Source organism: Mytilus edulis, chromosome 12 (assembly GCF_963676685.1).
Source record: "Mytilus edulis chromosome 12, xbMytEdul2.2, whole genome shotgun sequence".
NCBI classification, from domain to species: domain Eukaryota; kingdom Metazoa; phylum Mollusca; class Bivalvia; order Mytilida; family Mytilidae; genus Mytilus; species Mytilus edulis.
Window position 1 is genome coordinate 73,352,022 of NC_092355.1, and position 24,878 is coordinate 73,376,899.

Sequence of the window (24,878 nt, forward strand, 5' to 3'; positions counted from 1 at the left end):
GATGATACAATCTTATACCAAGTCTTAGACAATAATCATAAGGTGTAAAAAAATAAATAACCCAGTAAAATTCCCTTTATTAAAAAAAAAATAATTTCAATTAACTTTTCAAGACAACTCTACTAAATGATTATTATGGATCTATAGAAATAAGAAAATATGATTCAAAATGCAATGAAATGATGAAAACTATAAATAACTGTGATGAAACCTCCATGCAGTAAAACACACTGTCAATCATTCAAACATCACCTACAATGAAAACCATTAGCTATCCACAGATTCTTCAGTTTGTAGAGATCCAGGAAATTTTATAATTTGTGTTGGCACACACATGAAAGCGCTAGCAGAAACATTGTCACTGTTTTCAATATTATCCTTAGATTCGTTTCCCTTGACAACTGTGATATCGTTTTGCGGTTCGACCCTGGAATTGTTTTCTTCTGTCAATGTCACATTATTGTCTGCCCCGTCCACTGATATCAAAGTTGTGTCCCCTGTAGGTCCATTTTCTTGAACAACAGCCTCCACAGTCACAGATATCAACGTAGTGTCTTCTGTAGGTCCATTTTCTACAATAGTAGCCTCCACAACAACAGGTACGTTTTCTTCCACTGGTCTGTTTTCTTCCACATTAACCTCCATAGGTGTGTTTTCTTCCACTAATGTGGTATCTACCGTGTCTGTGGCATCATCTGTTCTGACTTCCATTTCTTCAGCTGTATTATCACAATTTGTTTTACATTCTATTGACAAAGGATTTGCTGAATCTGAGTTTTCTGATTTGTCAGTTTTTACTGATCGACTCTTTTCTTTGGGACAATGATCCACAAATAAATCAGGATATAGTTTGATGGGTTCGGGGGTTGTTTTTTTGAAAAAGTCAAATATACTTCTCATACTAATCTCTGCTTTTTTAGGTTCCGAAGGTGGTTCTTGCTCCACTACCTTTTTATTTCTACGTAGTCGTCTTGCTGCAGCTCTCTGTTCTCTAGTCTCGCTTGCCTCCACATCATCTAAGCTAGAAGTTTGAGAGGTTTGTGAGACATCTTGACTATCGGTATTCTTCTTTAGTCGAGCAGCTCGTCGTGCTTCAAGTCTGGCATCCAGATCTGTCGCCTCCTCGTTGTCGAAAGATTCAGTTTGTGCATCCTGACGATGTCGTCTATTTCTCCTCCTAGATGATGTGTCGTCAGCATTCCCTTGGTCATCGTCTGCTTTAGAACTTGATGGACTACAAGAACTTCTCACATGGGCCAAGTCCTTCCTTGCCACAGCTGGACTGATAGAACCTTGAGGACTTTTGTCTGATTTCCCCCCTACAGTTGGAGTCTGTAGCCATTGTCTGACCATCTGTGTGGGAGTAAGATTTGCCTCTGCCATTGATGCATCACTTAACTTTTGATGTTTTGGTTTTTCTTCAATTGATTTATTTTCTTCTTCTTTTTTCACCACGTTTTTACTGGCAGAGGCGGCTTCCACATTTTTTGGATCTGATTTTGATTCCATCTGAAACTCTTCCTTAATATGTCGTAATTTCATATTTAACAAATTCATCTCAGTATCAAAAATGTCTCTTGACCTTGTTTTACACGTTTCTTCTGATTTCGGTTTCTCTTTTTCTTCATCGTCAAACTTTTTGGGTGGTTTCAAATTGTTCAAAATCTTTGGCTCAGAACGTGATTTTTCCTCCTCAAGAGCTGGGAGATTGATGCCATGCTGGATCGGGCTACGCTCACTATCAATTTTCGTCCGCGCTTCCTCGTCCTTCAATATATGCTCATACCGAACATCATCGACATCTTTTTCGTCAATAGACAACTGAGGGGCAAGATTACCATCATCACATTGCATGGCACAAGCTGCATCAGCCTTTTTTTCTTCAGCTTTTGCTCGTGCCTCCTCTTCCTTAATTTCCTCAACAATTCGCGACGATCTCCTGGATTTGGGTTTTGCCTCCCTGTCAGGTGTTGGAGTGTATTCAGGGTATCTGTTAGGGTGTTGTTTTTTAACGGGGCGAAAGAATGGATGTTTCATGGCATCCTTGAGTTTCATTCTGTCGGTTGGCATGAATTCTAGCATCATTTCGATAATTTCAAGTACCTGTCGATGTTCGCTGCCCTTGTCTCTTATATAACCCTGGAAGAACAAACCCACAATCTTCAACTTCTCATGGAATACGTATTTCACTATTATTAAATATCATCTATTCTTTATTTTTTCTATCATTAAATGTCTTCCTTTCTTCAAATTTTAAAATCTTCAATCAATGTTATGTAATCGACCTCATAAGCAAAATCTAGTAATTGAACGGATGTTAAGTATCTAACGTGTAATCTTTCAATCATATTGATACAATATGACTTGGTACTTTCATGAATTCAATATCCAACATCACCTTATTAACAGTCTGAAGGATTAAATGTCATTCAAGCTTCAAATGATTTTTTTTAGCCCCATAATGCTTGTTAGATCGATTACATGTACAATTTTTAACATGAGAACAAATGCAAGGAAATAATATAGTTCAAAAAATCTTTTGACTTTATATATTAGATACTGTCTTCTTATTAAAATCACTGAATTTATTTGTTTTTCATTAAATCTTGAAATATAAGTTAATAAATTACAAATCACAAAATATTGAAAAAATTCCAAAAAGTATAAAATTACAATATTATATAACATTATGATATCAGTCAGTGGAACAGTCCACATCTCACACACTAATAAACAAACACACAAGAATCCACTCTGTGAAAATTAAACTGTCTACTGGGGAGTCACTGACAATCTATTTGGGATATTAATTTTTGTATAGTTCGTTGATAAAACATAAACATTATAAATGTAAATACAACAAATTTAAAATTTAGTTACTCAACTAAATATCTAAGCGCAATTCTAAAGAATTTATCTCATTGTCGAAGTCTTTTTTGCTTGTCCAATACGAACAAAACCTCTGAATCAGAAAAAATGGTAAATTTCAGAAATTTTTTTACAACTTTTAATCATATAAATATGTAGTGCTTTGTTCAAAAGTTTGTCAAAGTAGAAAATTTGAACAAACTCTAAACATCCGTACCCAAAACAAAAAGTGAGCCTACAGCTTCACAATTTACATTTCACATTAGTATATCACTCATTTTCATCTCATGCAACTCAGGCAAATCAAAAGGTATTCATACAGTTAGATTCTTGGTATGCCACAAGTTTCATGTACCGGTACACAAAGTAGGCTTCTGGCATAGATAACTTTTATCTAGGTAACTATGATGATTATTTTTTTTATGTGACTTAAAAACATTATAGAGTATGGGAAATAAGCATGTACAAAATCATTTGATCAGTAGATTTAAACAAATTCTGATCTTATCTACTAAGGTAAATCTACACTTGTAACAATGATGTTCATATTTACAAATGTCCAAAGACCACTCTTAACAACTGATCGTATTGACTTGTTCCAAATTCAATTGTCTGACAATAAAAAAAAATTTTACTTTCTTTTTGAGCAAAAATGATCATGAATAAAAAAAAGTATCAACGATGTCTACCACAAAAATAACAAGTGGAAATAAATTATTGAAAATAACAACAACAATCAGAAGGCAAAGCCTCCATAAAAATGTGGCATACTTTGAATATTAGAGGTAACATGGTATGGTAAAGGTAATAATATATCATCTATCATCGTAGGGGAGGACATGTTATTGACAACAAAAAGCATGCTGGGATATTCACACAAATCTGCATTAAATACACTAAAACAGGCTACTCATAATCATAAATATCAAAACAGATCATGCAAAGTAAGACAAGGATCTGGGTTCCAATTTACAGGATCAATCTTAGTCGTAAGTTTTTTTGTGAAACTAACTCTGGGGCTCTCTGCCATAAAACTTTACTCAGTACTATCAAGTACAGAATTTGTGCTTGAAACCTAAAATCTGATAATTTGATTGGTTGATTTCTGAGTACATAAATTGAGCTCATAAGTTTTATGATAGTTACTGTAAGGCCTGGGCTCTCAGTCATAATACTTAACTTAGTACTCAGAGTATAGAATTTGTGCTCGAAACACAAAATACATCATTTTAATTGGTTAACTGTAATGATTGTACTTGAAATTTTTTTGACCGCAAGGAATTGATATCTTATCAGTTTGATTTGTACGGAACTCTATAACCTTGGTTTAACTTTAATTTGGCACTAAAAATCAGAGGGCGTTGCTTGGCTACAATGTCATTGAAGAACAAAACAATCTGGGATGAGATGCAGCGTAGAAACTTCTTGGGAGTTGAAAGACCATATATATTAATACTGGAAAAGGAGTTCTTATTCTATCTGAACCTTTTTTTTTACTTGTGATATACATGTGACATGTAAATTCAAATGTTTAGTGTATTTTTTCAGGTTTGCTTATCTTTTGTTTTTTGAAGGACAGCTGTTCCATTTATTGGCATCATTCATCGATTCTTTTTTTATATGGTACATAAACATCAGTGTTTTTCTTATTTTGTTTGAACGGTAAAATTCATCTTTGTTACAAGCAAATTTTGCTCATATGAATGAAATTCACATGAGCAAAATATATTCTCTGTGTCAGCTGATTGTAATCTTCCTTTAAATAGCAATATTGTGTTTTTTTTTGTTTTCTACAACACCAGTCATGTATCAATATTGTTTCAAACATTATCAGTGTTTAACAAAAATATTTATTTTTAAAATACGGACACAAATGCTAACATTATTAACATTTTGTGCAATATCATTCTTGGACTTCCAAGTCTTGCTAGCCAATATAAAATTGGTGCCAGTGTCTATTTAAGATTATGTTTTAATATTCAAAACATCCTTTTGAAATAACAAACATTTTCATTTCTGAGGTTATATCCCGTCTCTGAATAACTAAATATCATGAAAATGTTTAATTTTTTGTTGTTCAACTAGTCACTGATAATTTTTGAATAATAGCTTTACAAATGCACAAACTAACTCAAGTTCCTATATTTAAAACCTCCTGACATTCGTGTTACTTTACAGAAAAGTATTTTTCTGAACAAGCAAGTTATTGACTGTCAATCAACCATCTATAATTTTTTTCCCCGTTGTAAAAATAGGAATCCTCAGTTTGCTACTGTGACGACTCAAAATGATTTTTTTTTCTTTTCAGATCATTGAAATAGAAGAATTAAATTTGCCTACATTAGAGAAACAGATTCTTTAACCAAATATCATGCAATATGATAGTTTTGTATTCTCAACAGTTAAATTTTAAAAAAATGTAACTGTCAAAGGGTTAGAAACATATTGTTTACAGTTGTAGAATCTTTTTTTTAAACTATAGCCTGTAGAATCTTTTTTTCATCTATAGCCTACATTCAAAATTTTAATCTGTAATTGTCTTTTTTCCCCATAAATTTTAAACAAATAATGCAGGAACTTGAGTAGTTTGTGCATTTCTAAACGCTCATGACTGGGTAATACGTTATACAACTCCTACCTTCAGTGGTCGACAATTTTCTCTGACGTAACGGCCATTCTTATTCTTGGAGTCCCAGTCAAGGCGGCCATGATAGAAGTACTTGGTTTTCCTAGACAAACAAAAGCTTTAATAGACAAACATGCTTACTACTCCATGCTAAAAATGATATCAGTTTCTCTCTGTAAAGTATGTCTGCCAAAGTCTGCTCGACCTTTTGACCTTTCCACGAAAAATTCTAATTTCTAAAAAACCTGACCTTTTGCTTAAATCACGAATGCTAAATCTGCAACCTTACACAGATTTTAAACATTTCAATGCAATTTATTTGGTAACTTTTTTCCCTTTAAGGATTTCTACGATTTTTCATTTTCAATTTCTTTATTACTACCCGTATCACTAACATTTAGTTTTTGAAATTTCATTTGTCATTTTTTGTTAAATTTGTTCCAAATGGTCAATCCTTTTTGACAATACAAAACCTATATTATTAATATTTAGTTTTTGAAATTTCATTAGTCAATTTTGTTAAATTTGTTTCAAATGGTTAAAAAAAATAAAAAATTTCGACAATACAACACTTGACACAGAGAAACACATATCACAAAAATAAAATATCAACTGGACATGCTCATACTTCAAAAGCAAAATGATTAATGAGCCACTCAGGCCACAAGCAGGCAGGCAAGGTCTGGGCAGACAAGGCTAGACATACTTACATAAAGAGGCCTACAATTTTCTCTGACATAACGGCCTGCATTGGTTGTCGGGTCCCAATCAAGTCGCCCATGCCAGAATAAGTCTGGTACTCTTCATAATTTAAACAGAAAACGGGGTCAAAATTGGTGTACACTTTTTAGGTCAATGTTTACTTAACAATTAATCAACATTGCAAACAAAGTGAAATCTAACTGGTAATGTGTATGTTACACAATAAATAATGGTCAGAATCATAGGGTTGTGTTCATTTACTATGTATTTATATGAAACATGTAATGCTCTTAAATATATTTTGTAAATTGTGTTATGGGCAAAGATATGTCGGCTCATTAATATTTATGAAATAACAATTTTCATGGATATAATGGGTAAAGGTGAACCCCTTATTCAAATGTTAGATGTTGTAAAAGATTTCTATGGGCTTGATTGCAGAGTATGCCAAACCCAAATTTTAAAAAAAAATTCATGAAAATACATTTTTCCCTCAAGCCACACAACTTGTTACCCACTAAAATAAATTAATCCACAGTAGTTTTTTCCACCAATATCCTTTGTATTACATCTTTTTGATTTGTACATTATTTTGAAGAAAGAACCTTGTTATTTTTTTATTTTTTTTGCAAAAACCCCTTGAAAATAAATGACATGCTCATTATAGATGAACTGTTATTAGCCATACTACAAATAGGAAAACCCCACAGAGAGAGAGACACAGAACAATTTGGTAAGATTGGTTTGAAATACAAAGAAGGGAAAAGTGCTTGTTCCATCATAAGTTTACAGATTGAAGGTTTACAGGGAAGAAAAAATACAAAAATCACTTCATTAGGGTACATCTTCAAAAGCTCCAATCTTTGTTTTGTTTGTACATCTATTTTGACCTAAATCTAAGATTTTATAACTTTTCTGAACAATTTCCAATAATAATAAGCAGTATTAATTTATTCAATTAATTTTCAGAAACAAGCAGAGAATAGTATTGAAGTATTGAAGCTGCAGTCAATCGCCACTTGAAAAGTTTCAAAACCTATTATGATTAAAAGTTTGCTAGCACCTCTTTATAAAGAGCAAATTGATTGACATATACCAAGAACTCATTTATAGCAGTTCCTCAATGGTGTAAAGCTAAATACAATTCAACTGTAGTAACTAATCAATTGTTTTCTTCCTTTAAAACTTAAAATTCACAAATTTTCTTTTATAAATTTCTCAATTTAGACTTATGAATGTTGATAACAGTAATCTTTTTTTACTTTTATGAAAGCACACAAAACCGTACAAACCAGAATTTTATATTTTAAACAAAGTTTCCTTAATATTTACAATAGACATGATAGATTTTGTTAAAAAATCCTTTAATGTTAAATATTTTCTGTTGCGGCAGAGATGAAATTTAGGAAAAACATGTTTTATTGTTCGCAAAAACATGGAAGAAATTAAGAGGAAAGAATACATTAGTACTTACTTTGTCTTTTTTATCATTCTGTATGGTAACGTTCCTAATATTCTCTCCATCATAGCTAAATGTTCTTTATTATCATGTGTCTGTAAATAAACAGGTACATTTATTCCTTCAGTGTATGTTCACTTGTGTTAATATGTCTCTTGTTTGAGTTAAGCCATTTCAATAGATATTTTATAGTGTCTTTCTATGATGTGATGTTACACTATTGTTTCACATAAGGGTGAAGGTTGGTACCTTTAAAAACATTTAAATGCGCTGCATTTGGTTGCGCCTGTCCTAAGTCAGGAATTTGATGTTCAGTAGCTGTCATTATGTTGATGTGGTTCATAAGTGTTACACGTTTTTCATACATATTCGACAATAGGTTTTCATGTTTGAATAGTTTTACACTAGTAATTTTTGGGGCCCTTTATAGATTGCTATTCGGAGTGAGCCAAGGCTCCATGTTGAAGATCGTACTTTGGCCTATAATGGTTTACTTTTACAAATTGTGACTTGGATGGATAGTTGTCTCATTTGCACTCATACAACGTCTTCTTATATCTATTAAAAATCTCAAAAAATTATTTAAGTTATCATGATTCCAGTATGATTACTAAAAACACCCCAATCATCTACTATAAATGTCTTCCTGACAGAGAGGGGAAAGATAATAAAGCATTTGCCACTGGACGTTAAGCAACCAACAGTCAATCAATTATATATGTTCAAATTTCTATAATTCTTCGGTAATAAAATTCATGAGTGGGTACTCAAGTATTCCTTGGTAAAATAAAGGAGTGCTCGATTAGTTATTCTTCATAAGAGTTGATATCTCTATTCATTTCAAATAATCTAAACTCTTCGATACATTCGTACCTAGAGGCTGCAATTTTTAGAACATTCCAAATGTGTAAAAGTCTTAACATGTTAAATGTGAAAAAAATCAGATGTCCAATAAATAATATTTGTTTGCACTCTGAACTTAATAATTTTTTAAATGAAATTTAAAGCAACTTACTTGAAATAATGTAAAACCAGTATATAATTCAAATATAATACACCCTATACTCCATACATCACAAGGTTGAGCCCAGCCAAGTTCTGAAAATAAAAAAAAAGTATTGATTGTAAGCTAAATATGTCACATGATCATCTACCAAAAACCTACCTGAAAATAAAAAACAGCTATATTCTGCAAATAATTTCTTTTACTAGGCATTCAATATTATAGTAATTTGTCATAATTCAAAAATACATCCTGATCTTAGTTCAGAGATGTACACATTTTGGATTTTTTTTAATATGTCAATATTTCTGTAATCTTATTTTTTTTATAAAATTCTACCATGAGAGCAACTTTTTTTTTAATAAATCTGTATAGCTACAAGTTCATTATTAACCACTTAAAATTAAACAAAAGATTGATAAATAGCTAATTCTCTATCAGTCTAGACCAGTAGTTGGAAAAGGTTTTGGTGAAGACTGGCCACTTTACCTACTTTTGTTTTTTGGCCTTATCTCTTTAATTCTACTTTTGTTTTCAGTCTGTACCTTACTTATTTTAGTCTTAGATGCATGGTTTTTTTATTAGTTGTTAGTGGCTTTGAACTAGCTGTCGGTTAACTGAGAGTACTCTCAGATCTGTATCTAGCGTCTTTTTTGTTGTTAGGATGTACAAGTACCCAGCCATGTCCACTTGTGTTTTTGTCCATCGAATGAGTTAAGCCTTTTTCAACTGATTTTTATAGTTGTTCTTATGTAGTACTGTTATACCACTGTCCCAAGTTTGGGGAGGGTTTGGATCCTGTTAACATGTTTATCCCCGATACATTATGTGTGTTTGTGTCTGTACCAAGTCAGGAGCCTGTTACCAGTGTTATCGTTAGTTTATGTGTTACAAATAAGTCTTTTGTTCATTTTTGTACATAAATAAGGCCGTTAGTTTTCTCCTTTGAATTATTTTAATTTGTCATTTCGGGGCCATTTATAGCGGACTATGCGGTATGGGCTTTGCTCCTTGTTTAAGGGCGGTATGATGACCAATAGTTGTTAATTTCTGTGTCATTTTGGTCTATTGTGGAGAGTTGACCATGGGCAATCATACCACATCTTCTTTTTTTTTTATATTAACCTACTTTGTTTTCTGTCCTTACCTAATATAACTTCTGGAGCTCTGTAATGCCTTGTTGATACTATAGTACTATGATGTTCGTGATCGAATGTCGCTGAACCAAAATCTATCAACCGAATGTCTGTACATTTTACTGTTCTTTCATCTCTTTTCTGAATAATAAATGGTTTGTGCCATTAGACATAAACTTCTTACCATGTTCATACTTACAATTATTCGCAATATTATAAAATGTAAATTGAAAGGTTTTAATTAATGCAAATAATTTCCACTAGGTGAATATTGCAGTATTTAAAATAAGAACTTGTATTCCTATATCCAGTACATATTACTGTATACAGATTTTCCAGACATGCAATAATCAATCTCGCATTTTTTTCTTTCTTAAAAATTGCAATAAATTAACAGGCAATGGATGCAATCATTTCCGAATTTATTTTACAGTACATTGTAGTAAATACAAATTAATTGTGCAATACAGTCAATGGCTATCCCATTAATTGTAGTGTATCATATAGCGTAAAAAAATCTACTTGAATCAAAGACGTATTTTTTTAGTAACATAAATCCTTGTTTGAGATATATAATCATTAATGAAGTGTTTATAAAATTGCTTTTTCAGTATCCCACAATATATCAACCCTCAACCAATATATGGGTGTCTCAGGTTAATAAGGAACATTAAGTTAATGCTGAACCATCACCAAAATACATGTTTCCTTTTTATGCTCTTTGGGAGTTCATTTCACAAAATAATAATACATTAAAAATTACTTGTAAGCCAAGAACAATGAAGAGGACTCATGATCAAACTTAGTATGAAGTTTTGTTTGTAAAATGTAGACCATGGATGTCCTAAGATAACTCCAAGATAGAATTATGTAAAATTTGTCCACCTAAGTGATCTTGTTGAAAAACTTGACACAATGGCATATCATTTTCATTTTCATAAGGGGGCCCACTGACTGCCAAAGAGGAGGCAAGCTCCAGTAATGCTTCAGTAATTTCCCATATAATCAACCAGATTTTCCCCACAAAAGTAGGGGGCCCTTAATCTCCCTCTGTGACAGTTGAATTCACTTACCTTTTTAGGATTAAATACACCGGTAAAATCTGAATTTACAAATAATATATTTTCTGGTTTCAGATCTGTATGTGTGAGGTGGTTTTCATGTAAAACTGAAAATACATAATAATAAACAAAATCAATATATATCAAAATGTACAGTGCATGGGGATTTATATCTCAAATATAATCATCAATCCATTTTACATGTCTTTTATTTTTGCTCAGGACTATTGAATTTTACAAGTCTCCCTTCCACTTGAGGAACTGTGAAACTTTTAGGATGTTAGTGGGAGAATATCTGAATTGTTTTATATGAATGGATGGAATTTTTCAGCTTGTTTGGACCTAAGAACATTACTTTTTGAATTGTTTAAATGTAAATGCCTCCTTCTGAATAGAAACTTGGACAACCATCGCCATACAAGTTTATCTGAGATTATCCCAGTTTACATAAATTTTTTATAGACTTGTATGAAGATTTTAACTAAACCCAAAAATCAAATGTCCATGAAATTCAGTGAATTCGCAGCATCACAACATTTAATGTAGAAACAAATTAATACATTAAGGAAAAATAACTTACAATTTACAGCGTAACACAGTTGATATGCTATGTGTCGTACTTGATCTAATGGGTAAGGTATATAATGATTATCTTTCTGTAAAATAAAACATGTAATATTAAAGTCATAGGTCATCACATTTTGGCAGAAAGTTACCAACATTTCCATTTATCTATCTATTTATTGAATTTGTTGCTGCTTATTGCCACTTTGAACACTATTATCTATATGGTATTAGCCAGTTTTATATGGTGGAGGAAGCCTGACTTCCTTTAGCATGTTTAGAGAATCATGACCTCTAGGCTTTCTAATACATCTATCAAATAGTCAAAATGTCTTCTTTTCAATTTATTTTCTAGATAAAAGCCCATCTTTCTTAGACACTGCCTATGACTATACATTTCCACTTCTGTTTCTCATACTTTGAACAACAAAATTATTTATTTGGTAAAAAATATTTCTGTTCTCCACCTTAATAGAAAAGTATTTTCTTTTACATGTGTAAAATTTTCTATTTGAAGGCAAGGTTATTTGTTCAAGGTTAGGCTTAAATTAAAATATTGATTGTTTGCCCTTTACCGACCGACCCTATAAATTCGTTGCGCCTGAAAATCTTTTATTTGTATTTACCAGCAAGATTTTATTTTATATTATTTTTTCGTTCCTACCAAAAATCTTATATTTGTATTTCCCGCTCAAAACTATTTTATCCGGAATTCTCGGGTTTTATCTTCAACGTAAAAGGTCCAGTCCGTTTGGTATCACCTGAGCGTTTGACATGAACACTTGTATTTGAAGTTTCAAAGCATTTGTTTAAAATCGATGTTCAGCATGTGAACGCTTCTCTGTACCTTTTTACAAGTGCAGGGTTCATTTTCAAAAAAGTTCGTTTGATACAAAATTATCAACGTGTGTACAATCTAATTTGTAACGGACGTTGTATTTTATGTAGGGATGGCCTTTTGTGATCCGCAGATCAGGATGATTAAGGTAACGATGCCACTATATTATTTATATCTGACATGAACCAAAAGTGGCTAAACCCTGTAAAGTGGAGAATATCTGGCAGTAAAATCGCCAAGTTGTCCATACAGATCATTTATGAATGCGATGTAAAATACGTGACAATTGTCAGCGTTTTAAGTCTTGTAGCATTTTTTATTGGAAACAAAGGCACACACGATGTTTTTAAGATCTTTTAACACTCGGAGGGACTTTTTCTACTAGTAATGTATGTCTGCCCGGACAAATCTTATCAGTACAAAGTTATCTTTTACAGAAAATCTTAAGGTAAGCATACAAGGTACGTAGTACAGAATATAAGTGCAAGTTCAAACTGATTTTCAAACTCTTCAAAGTTCCAGGCATATAAACGTTGAAGATATGCGGCACAGCTCTATTTTTTTTTATATTTGAAAACAAAATAGTAGTGCATATGAATTAGCTTCACATTATACGTGATATTTTTTTTTTAAACTAATAGTCCCAGAAAACTTATTTGCAAAAACAAAACGGACACAAATAACATTTTGCAGAGTTTGTATCTATAAAATAAAATATTATACCTACCTTCCTACCCATGACAAATAATATACCGAGCCAAGTTATTTTTTTGGGAAAAAAAATAAAATATTTTACCTACCTACCTACCCTGTTTCAAAACATAGGGTCGGAAAAGGGCAAACAAACAATATTTTAATTTAGGCCTTAAGGTTAACCTTTCTGTAGTTATTTTACATTTCGGTCTGGGCCAAAGCTTTGTGTTGAAGACTGAACTTTGACTTATAATGATTTTTCTTTAAAAATTATGACATGGATGGAGAGTTGTCTCATTGGCACTCATACCACATCTTCTTATATCTAAAGTAAACGTACCAGAAAATCAAATACACTGAGACCTAACATATCAAAAGCTATACACATGTGACCATGGTAGTCAAACCATTCCATCATCTGAACACATAGGCTGAAAAAGAAAAATACACTGAGACCTAACATATCAAAAGCTATACACATGTGACCATGGTAGTCGAACCATTCCATCATCTGAACACATAGGCTGAAAAAGAAAAATACACTGAGACCTAACATATCAAAAGCTATGTATGCATATGTTTCTTAAGCGTGTACATACTTTTTCAATCTATTATATGATTGAATTCAAACTTTAACAAGGATAATCGAGCAACTTTAATGTGAAAGTTTGATGCAATGGTAAATCTTAAAATATGAAATTTGTTTTCTTTTTCTGAACATGTTGGACTTGAGAAAGACATATCTAAGAATATTTAAAGAAACTTCAATGTGCACTACTGTGGATTCATTTCTTTTGTAAGTACCAATTTTCGTGGATTTAGGATAACTTGCATTTTCGTGAATATTTGATTTCGTGGTTTTCCAAAAGTCTGCATTTAATTACATTGTATACCGCAAATTTGCAATTCATTGAACATTTAACTTTGTGGTTATCTTGTACCAACGAAATCCCCGAAAAATTAGTATCCAACGAATATTTATGAATTCACATTATCGCTATTTTGTGCATTTTTCCTTTGATCTTTTTTTTGTGATAATTTTCATATCATGCTACTCGCTTGAGATGGAAAATTATCGCTAGACACTAAGCATGCACGTGGCGCTGCTAACGAAATTGACATGAAATTGACGACGTCGTCATAGGTAAAATAGCAATAAATAGATTATCATTGTTCATCTCTTCTCGATTGCATTTCTCGCTTTCGCCGTCCTGGCTCAAGCGAGAAAATCAATCTTGTTGAGATGATCACCGATAATCTATAAGTATATATAGTATTTGGCCAAAATACGGGCCTAACTGCCAATACTTCTTTAATACAGTCTCAAAAACCAATAAATGTGGTCTGTGGATTCAAAAATATGTTGTGACGACTGTAGAAGAAAGTTTTGAGACCCTCATTTTCTTTTTAATCCACTTACTATCTTCCTTCGGGATCTTTTTCCCGTATTTTTTCTAAGACATTGATTTCTAGTTTGGCAGCCTCTCTGTACTTTTCTATGTTTTTGATGATCTTCAAGGCAATATGTTCCTGATTTCTACAATAAAAGAAGAAAAATAATCATTTACACAATATACTACATTATGAATTGAAATGATGGACTGAAATCCACACACAACCTGCGGTGTACCAACTTGATTTTTTGATTTTTGGTGTTTTAAGCACCACTTTTGGGCTATTTCATGGCGGCCAGTTTTTAATGGTGGAGGAAGCTGGAGTGCCTGGAGAAAACCACTGACCTTCGTTATGAATCCTAGTCAATTAAGATTGGAGTCGAGTGCACCCGCACAAGCGGAGTTCCAACTCACAACCACAGTGTTGAGTGGCTAGTGATTACATTACCAACTTCATGATGTTTCAATCTCTAAGGAACTGTTAAAACTCAAGATATTTTTTTTATGATTTCTTATGTGTTGTTTGGTTTCCGCCACATAAACAAATATCCAACATGTTTTGTTCATACCAATATTATTTGTATTTTTCCTTAATGTCCCCTTTCAGAAAATTCATGAGGGTACCAATGAAGGGTCTTCATACCTGTATTTCAATCTCTAATTTTTTCGTTGCAAATTAAACTATTTTATATAAACCCTATTCATGCCCCAAAGTTCATACTTCTTTGTTATAAGCTGCCTACATGAGTTATAAATAGATAAAATATGAATAATAAAGTTTTAACTGCAACAAAAAACTGATATTTAATTGACTTTTTATCAAAACATTCAAAGCTGATTCTTAATAAGAGATCTTTAACAACAGTTAGGAATTTACTGAAGCAGGTGGCTAACAAACCTCACCACTTGCTAATTTTTTTTCACATTAAGATTTTGATGCTAAACATTTTGTTCATTTTATCAAAATGGATAACTTCTGATTTGGTATTGATGTTGATTTTGTATTAAAAATATAATGGTTTAAGCCTCTATAATAAACTGTTGACACAGAGATATATGTCTAGCCTGTCCTAAGAAAAATCAGAAAAAAACAAATTTGATGGACAGCAACATTGCTTATCAATTCAAAGTGACTGGATGATGAACTAGATAAAATAAAAATAATAAGATGTGGTAAAATTGTCAATTAGACAACTATCCACCTAGGTCCTAAGATCTACAGCCTTCAACTTGGTTCTAGTTCTATACATGTATGAAATATTTTCCACTGGACATTATTATTCAAATAACAATCAATCAATCCATCCCATTTTCTATTAACTGAATAAAATTAGGAATTTTCTTGTCTCATAGAACAAGTAATCAACCTTTGTAAGTCAATACAAATCTTTTTTACTTACTGGTTCAAACTATAACTAATTTAAATAATTATCTTAAATCTAACACCCTGCTTCAAAGCCCCCATTTACTGCTTGATAATTCAGTAGCCCCCTTGCTGAGCTCCCCGTTAACACTGCATGATAAATAAGTCAGGAATATGACAGTTGTCCATTCCTTTAACATGTTTAAGCTTTTGATTTTGCCATTTGATTAGGGACTTTTCATTTTGAATTTTCCTTGGAGTTCAGTATTTTATAATTTTACTTTTTTAAAACCAAGTTACGACTTGCTGAGCCTCCCCACCCCATTAACACTGCCTGATAACCCCCCTTTACTGAGCCCCTCCAGTACTAACTGATGTCTTTTTCCTAATTTCTGATTGATATCCCATGTATCAGTGATAAAACTTGTGAAGAATGTAGCAGGAAATATACACATTCTGTTTAGATAACAGTTTCCATGGTAACCACTACTGATTTTTTCATGACCTTAAGTCTATTCCTAGTTAGGTTGGTATGCACGTAGGCAAAATAAGTTGGGATATTACCATGACATTTTTTTTATTTATATAACTGAAATCTATAACTGGCATCAAGTACCTATCCCACTTGAAAAAGTTACTACAAGTATTCTACTCTTAAAAACTTTGAAAATAAACTAAATGAACCTGAAATAAAATTAAGTAATGTAATTTTAAGAAATTAATGCATGCATTTATTATAGCTACTTAATGAATACTGGTAAAAATGTGAGATGTAATTTAATTGCAAAGGAAAATCACTATAAATTGCATTCCATGAAAATGCATAATTTTCAAGATCTTTACAGTTTGAAGCCAAAATGCACCAATTATTGATGCCAGATAGTAAACCTATTTATATAATTGTGTTTATAACAGACAGCCAATAATGTTTATAAACATTTAGTTTACGCGTTAAATTTTTCTACATTAAATATTTTATGAATTGAATGTTTTCCCCTTTTAGCTATAAAGCCACAGATCAAACTTTCTCTTATGGTTATCCTCCCTAAGAACTGTGGTTTAAACAAACTTATCAACCTTCTAGTGAATCATTATAAATATGTACCCGTAGATTCCTCCCTAATTTGGAGCACCCATCAAGAGCTGACTAGGAATTGACTTAAGGTCAGAAAGTTTTTCTTCGTTAAATAATCTTTAAATGGGATATATATACCACTTTTACAGCCACAGATTTAATTTTCCTATGATGTAAACAAACTTCACAACCTTACAGTGAATCATTGTTAATTGAAGCAGTGATTGAGCATCCTTTAGAAACCACAAACTTCTACATTCTATCAGCATTACTAACACTTACATAATATTCTACTAAATCTAAAATCAGGTTTTGATGCAGTTGTGTTACTTTTAAAAGCATTACATGCATATTTCTGAGTGTTGTGGTAATGAGTGTAGTGTTACAGTTTATAAGTTTCATAACAATCAGTTGATACAAAGTAAAGTTAGAGAACGGAAACATAGAATTCTAGCAATTTTTTCATTTGCAGAGGGGCAGAACTCTAAAATGGTAAAAGTGTTGCCACCATAACATTTGGTTAAGGCAAACTAATGTTAGAGAACAGACAACAGAAACCAATTTTGGGAAGTATGGACAGACATTGAGGATAAAACTTAATGCCCCCTCCAGTAGTGGTGCATAAATATCTTCCATTAAAGCCAGGTAAAATTTGAAGTGGAAAAAAAACCCCAAAAAGCATTTGAGACAATTTACATGATGTAACACTTATGAGAATAGAAAATAAAATGTTTGGCCTAATGAGCATTATATATCAAGATTTTACTTCATTTAATAGTAGAAACAACCATGAAAACTTCAATTGACCAGTATTTGCCAGTATTGACAACTTGGGGAGTATTGTCCGGTGCGGTAAATACCGGTAAATACCACTGGTAAATCAATGTCATGCATGAAAACTTAGATATAAAATATTACTACTCAATTTTTCTATAAACAATCAATAAATAATTGATGGTATGCATAAAAGAGTTCAGATGTTGTAATGATATGTACAAGTCTGTGATTATCATCCTAGAGGAAGACATCTGCCAAAGTCTGGTGGGTAATAATTACCTCCATATGTCAGAGTATGTACAGATCTTTGATCTCTAACAATAAAGTCAGGAAGTACTGCCAATAGCAAGTTGTGATATCTTTACTTTTTTATATAAGAATGAATAGATTTCAGACAGATATTGAGTGTTTGATAAAAATACAAAAAAAATTATGAACACCAACTGTACCGGTAAGTACATGTAAGCCTAGGTCAGGGATTTTCTTGGTCAAAATCATGAAACCTGCTGATTACTTGATTCTTATTAGAGGGACACTTTGGATAATGTTAATTTAATTATATAGGTAAGTTTTTCCAGCCAAAATATAAAGACTGTTTATAAAGGCATCAGGGCAATTAATTTACCACTGAGTAAGACTGTATCTAATGTAAAAGAATACATGTATATTGGTGATGACTAAATCTAATGTACAAAGTGTACACATATATATGTGTGTGTAATGATGCCACTGATGACAAACAACAGACTAATTTGTTGGACAGTTGCTGTTACAGTGTTTCTAATGATCTGTGCAAAATATTGGCTCTGTTTTCTACGGAACATTGTGCCTAAACACACCTAGAACTTGTGATGATAAATCCAGACACTACTCATCTATTTATACACTCAAGTAGAAATATATACAACATAATTAAACCTTACATCAAATTATGTTTTCCTTCTATTTTCAGCTTCTATTATATACAGTTTTAGAATCAATTTGCCTAATTCTCTGTAGTGGAATTTTTCGTAAATTATAGAAAACAAAATAGAGACAATCATAATACATTTTATGAATGAAATATCAATTAAATAACTATTATCCACTTATGAGTAATTAGAGGGATTGAATTTTGCTTGATGGTATTGAATTTCAATAACTGGCATTAAACAGATAATGCTTGTTAAATCAGAGAACAATATATTGCTTTATCATTTTATAGAATAACCAAGGGGGCAACCTACAGAATTTTGCAGATAAACACTTGGTTCAATTATATTTTAAGTTTATCAGGTAATTGCAGGGAGAAATAAAAGAACTTGAAAAAACTTTATTCCTAGCTAGCTCACACCAAAAGATACCAGTATTTCTTGCTTATTCCATGCTCATAATTCATGTGAAACCAATCTTTGCTTTTTTTAAAACCAAGTATTTAAATGTTTAGTGAGGTGAAAATTTTCGAAAGGCTACAAAGCAGAATTTAGCAAAACCACAAAATTGTTAACCAATCTACAGTAAATTTCTTTCCTATTAATGTTATATCACTTCTAAAACAAAGTTACCCCCATCCCCCCTTTTTCCCCTTTTACATAGGAAAAATAATTTTTAGAAAAATCTCTAGTCTATCGTAAACAGAGAAAGCCAGCTTACATACAACAGATTACAATGCAGACAACTAGCCGGGGATTATCCAATAAATATTTACAAAGGTTTTATCTTCATTTATCAATCAGACTAGATTTCATTCATCTTATACAAACAGTAAAAACAGGTGTTTATTATCACAGAACTATGTTGGTTAGAATATTTCTCATCTTTAACAAATCAGTCTTAGCCTGAACAAAGAGTGAACAGTCTGACATAGTCAAATAAATTGCTTTGTAGAGCGCAGCTGGATACAACTGCAGATGTCCATCACTATACAGTATGGGCAAAATGGACACAATACCCGCACTAGATACAGGTCTCAATTTCGATTGTAATTAAATATTTAACACATAAAGGGTTTCTGACACAGAATAAGAGTAGTCAAAGAACTTGAATTGGTTATGTGATTTAAATATTGTACTATAGTAATTGTCCTTTAACCTGGACACCCTTGTTCTCCTTCATTTTTCCCCTTAATTTTTAAACGGTTTGCGCCACAATCCCCCAAAGCCAATCCTAACCATCCCTTTGTGATATTGACACTTGTGGTATAATTTCAGAGAGATCCATACACCTTTCCACAAGTTAGTGTCTGGAAACTGGAAAAATGCTTACTTTGGCCCCTTTTAGACCCTTATTCCTATACTGCTGGGACCATAACCCCCAAAATCAATCCTAAACTTCCTTATATGGTTATAAACCTTGTGTTTAAATTTCATAGATTTGTATTTACTTCTACTAAAGTAATTGTCCGATAACCAAACGTCTTCGGACAAGGTTGACAACGAAGTGATACCAATATACAAACGCAAAGTCGTATAGTGATACTGTACGTAGTTACTAGACTTACCTGTGCACATCTTTCACTTCGACAACTTTTCCAAAAGTTCCTTCTCCTAAGGTGGATGCCACTTCATCTGAAAAAGTCAACACAGCAGATAAAATCTGATCTAAATGGCAATATATGCCATCTCCCCCCAACCCAAACTGGGAATAACAACTGCAGTCTCTCCTGTTTCCTGTTTATAATGTGGTCATGACGACCCAAGATGTTTTATGTATGCGTGTAAATTGTTGAGTTGTAGATGTACTACTTTTCCCCTTTCCGTTGCCCTATCCCATCCCACAGTCTGACAGAAAGTCATTCTCATTTTACCCCTTCGTGCAGCATTTTCATGAAATTTTCCACCTCCTGAATGTATCGTTGTACAATGTAAATTACAATACATAAGGGTAGGTAACTCATCTACCTCCAATTTTGGGAGATAATTAATAAACATAATGTGCAAAGTCCTTCCACATACATATATCTCCCCAAATTTCTTTCTGATTAATAAATAAATGCTAGTATTGTAAAAAAAAAAAAGAGTTAAAAACAAACACAAGCACAGCTTTGGTTCAAAACTGTGCTACAAATAAAGAAAGCAGTAAAATCAGGGGACATAATTCTGTCAAAATCAAAGGGAGATAATTCTGTAATAAAACAGAAGGTTACATTAATGATCCAAAGAGCAGGCACAAAAACATGAAATATAATTCTAGGCTAAACATTACGAAAATGGAAGTACATCTAGCTTGTAGCAAGTCTCCCGCTTGATATATCAGGTGACCATCGTCGTCGTCTGCAATGCATGTTCCCTGTTCACTGGTATCTTTCTGGTCTTGCTGTAAGTACACAATCCCAATCAACAATCCACCAATGTCCGCCACACACACAATCACCAAGGCAACCAAAGGTCAAGGTTCATCATTTTGATGTTTCGTTACAGCCCACGATAATTTATGTGATCATTCAGGTTGGACCAGCAGAATAAAATGTTTGGAAGGAGACAACCAAGTAAAGATTTTGTCACATAACAACAATTTACCAATCTATACACATTATTATTATTATTCAATTTACTTCATTTATACTTTTTTTATTTGCTTGCTTTTTTAATGTGAAAAGACATCAAAGACCAAGTTTTAATCTTTCTAACAAAGCCTAATGCATAATTTCAGAGCCCCCCCCTCCCCCCTCTCAAAAAAATTAGGTTGATTATATAGGGAATCACTGAAGCATGATTAAAGCTGGCCTCCTCTTAGGCAATCAGTGGGCCCGCATTTATATAAAATTTTGGATCCAACACTTAGTTATCTTTTTTGTCTGGCATTATGGGTTTATATTGTTTACTGTACATGCAACTAAATTAAATAAAGTGGAAGTTATGGAAAATTGATTTTATGTTTACAGTTGTTTAACGTTGCACTTAGTAGAAGGACAAGGAAGTAATTAACTGTATATGCAGATCTCTGTTTTTTTCTTATTTCTTTTTGTGCTAAGCTAAAAGTTTTATAAATATTTGAAAATATATTCATCCCCCAGAAAACAAAAAAAATATTTACATGAGAATGTTCCTCAACAAAACAGTTATTTATTCTATATTTTGTATTAGTGTGGAAACCTTAAACACATCCTTTTTAGGTGTCTTTAAAGGTTAATTTTCCATTGAATTAAACATAGGATGAAAGATGTATTCAAAGTTGGGTACACATAAAACAATACAATATAAGCTCTGTAGAGAACCTTTCTTTTCTTTGAATGTTTAAATCTGTAGCTGGCCTCTGATGTCTCTTCACATATAGCAAGCTTTTACCTACGTGAGATGTGTGAACATAACATATTTATTTTCAACATGATTAATTTATCTATCACCATTCATCTTTGCAATTTTTTCACTGAAGATATAAAACAACTTTATTTTAATAATCAAATTAAAGGCTGAATTAAGTTCAATTACCTATATTTGAAAAAATACATTTTTCTGTACAGGTAAGCAATTCTTTCTAGCTCAAAAATGTCAATAAGTTATTTTTTTAACTTCCATTATCAGAATATCAAAACAGAACAAACTTTATCAGTTAAATACCTAATAAAATAATTCAAGATGAAAGAAGGCATCAGGAAATAGGGTTCAGTGACCAAACAGCTGATTTTGACCTATAATATCATTGTAATCATTAAGGAATTTATTTTTGTTTCCCATACAACAGAACTTGTTAACCAAAGCACATTTAAGTACACTCAGTACACTTGACCTGGCCAACCCCTCAATGACATGTAAACAATATATATATATATATATGTATAAGTGTCATGTTTGGTAACAATTAGGTCACAAAAATCATATTGTTGAAAGTTTAAGCATTATAGGATATCAGTTAGGCCTATAGCTAATTATTGATAACTAAAGTAGTTTCTAGAAAATTTTGATTTCAAGAATTTTGGTGACTTGAGATCAAGTTCTTTTCCAAAACACATGTAACATTTTTGTGGTGTTGAATGACATGTTATAATTTGAAGTATATATGCATGTAATTGATTGATAATTTAGTACAAAACAGAAGAAATAACTTGCAGGATTTCATAAAGTTCGTGAAAATTCATCTTTAAATAAAATTTTATCAAAATCAAAGCAAACTTTGAAGTTAATCTTTATTTTCTTAGGAGATTATGAGATTTAAAACATCTGGGGAAAATTAGGTCATATCAACTACTGTCTGCACCAAAACAATCATAAAAACTTATCTAAAAGAAGCTCTGGAAGTGCTACTACACCTGGTAATCTTAAAACATTCATCTGATTGGAATTTTCTCATACTTTATGTCCATAAAAAATATTCAAAACTATAAAAAAAAAAGTATATCCAAGAACACACTGCAAGTAAATTCCACTTTAAATGAAAGCTGTTTGGTCACTGACTTTTTGTTTATAAGAAACAATCCCTCATTTAGAATCCTTAAATTCCATAAAGATCTTTCTGATATAATGAATATATATTCCAAAACACTCAGTAATTTAGAGAAAAAATCTTGAACAATTGAATCCAAATACTAATTCTAAATACTTAGATACTTATTAGCAGAATTAATCCAAGACATCAAACTTAAAAATCCCAGCAAAAAAAATCACAGAATTTCACTTGAATTTTTCACTCCCTAAAACTTAACAAAAGTTGACGAAAAACTCACAAGAAATCGACTACGATATGAACTTTGGTAAGACGTTTGTCCAGTGTCATATTTGTAACTATTGTAACCAGTGCCGGAAGGATTATAGTGTGTGGCCGGCATTCTCCCCCATTCTTTGTTGCTGTATATCCCATCAACTCTCATTCTCTACTGAACTGACTCTAGACACTTCCCTCAAAATAAACCAAAAGAGCCAAGGAGTTCAGAATGTCTGAGGAGCAATCAGCATCCAGTATGTTTAGTGTGCAGTATCACTTTACAAAGTCTGACAAACTACTGTAGAACAACACACGTAAAATATGCTGCTGTGAGTGTGTGTAATAAATGTGGGGCCTCCCACAGGATATTACCACTTCATTAAATCATCAATGACTCTACACAATTCTATTGTGAAATTGATCAGTTAATGAGGCACTCTAGGGAAATGTAGAAATATGATTAAAAGAGTCGGATTTTCAATTACATCAATTTCATGTAATAACATTTAACCGTTTGTTCATATTCCATTGACCTTTCAAACATTATCAAAGTTTAACTGTCAAACACTCAACTATATCAATTATGTAAATGTTAAAACATATCCGCACTTTTAATGATGAAAATCAGTTTAGAATTTTTAAATTCCATTCAGATTTCAACTTTTTCTAGGAATCTTTGTGAAGTTCTGGCAATAAAACCAGACTAAATTCTATCTACATAGATATAAATGTCTCTCTATCATCTTTCACTACCCCTGTAATCCTTTCAATCTGTCCCCCCTAGGGTCCAAGATACTGTAATTAATTAACTGACCAATCATTAATTACAACCAGATGTTATTTTCCTCATATTCATCCTGATCAATATGTTTATTTTATCTGTCATCATGTAAACCCTTTATCTCCAGTCTTTAGTTAGGAATCACTGGCGCATGACTCTTTTTATAGTTGTTTTTCTGATTTATTGTCTGATCCTGTGGGTTTGTTACATGTCTTTAGCTTTCAAATCATCAATTATATTATTTTTATCAAATTTTCACTATATATCACTTGCTTTACTCAATCATACATGAAATCTTTTTCACTAAGATTAAGACAACTTTAGGCCTGTCAGCACTTGGAATAAACATATTTAACTTTTGAAATTAAGTCCACTTTTTATTTCATCCAACAGCCTTAGCTTTCAAAAATCAATCATAGTTCAATTCAACACAAATCCCGAATTAAACCATTCTTGGAAAGTTAATATTTTTAATAGTTTCAGTCTTTCAACGTTTAAACCGTTTCGAACTTAACATAGTTTTGAATTTTCTAAATTGTACACAATTTAAAACGACAAATCCTTTTTTGTTTGAAAGATATTGTTGACACTCTATGCTTACTGCATCTCCATTGAAACTGAATAAATAGTATTTGCCTCTGTCACAGTAATAATAAAATGTATCTAAACATTCAAACAATGCAGAACTCAATTAATCCTACAGTATTTTAATTCCATGTTTTCCCATTTAAATCTAGCCATTTAACATTGCAAAACTGCATTCGGAACTAAAATCAATTCCTAATAGATGTTTCTCACTCCTTAACCACTTAACATCAGCATTCAGACATCACAATCCTATACTACACACGGAACACACAGAACACAAAACATCACAACATTAAATGTGACAACACGTCTGAAGAGATTTCAAAGAAAT

The 24,878-nt window shown here is 32.1% G+C and overlaps 1 protein-coding gene across 3 annotated transcripts in view; it reads right to left on the reverse strand.

Annotated features, from left to right (window-relative positions):
* Nucleotides 1-24,878, reverse strand: part of LOC139499150 (uncharacterized) — a 50,149-nt gene that overhangs the window by 4,798 nt on the left and 20,473 nt on the right. The window contains exons 1-12 of one of the 3 annotated variants that reach the window (XM_071287833.1): nt 23,201-23,538; nt 20,757-20,853; nt 20,039-20,105; nt 14,371-14,487; nt 13,291-13,381; nt 11,436-11,511; nt 10,868-10,962; nt 9,806-9,935; nt 8,671-8,753; nt 7,671-7,750; nt 6,205-6,295; nt 257-2,139 (exon numbers count right to left, since the gene is read on the reverse strand). In XM_071287833.1, coding sequence (XP_071143934.1) covers nt 268-2,139; nt 6,205-6,295; nt 7,671-7,750; nt 8,671-8,753; nt 9,806-9,935; nt 10,868-10,962; nt 11,436-11,511; nt 13,291-13,381; nt 14,371-14,487; nt 20,039-20,105; nt 20,757-20,853; nt 23,201-23,344 — 2,943 coding nt within the window. In that variant the 5' untranslated portion in view covers nt 23,345-23,538 and the 3' untranslated portion in view covers nt 257-267. Of the gene's footprint in view, nt 1-252; nt 2,140-6,204; nt 6,296-7,670; nt 7,751-8,670; nt 8,754-9,805; nt 9,936-10,867; nt 10,963-11,435; nt 11,512-13,290; nt 13,382-14,370; nt 14,488-20,038; nt 20,106-20,756; nt 20,854-23,200; nt 23,539-24,878 lie in introns of those variants that run through there. The other 2 variants (XM_071287831.1, XM_071287832.1) reach the window with 2 other exon arrangements.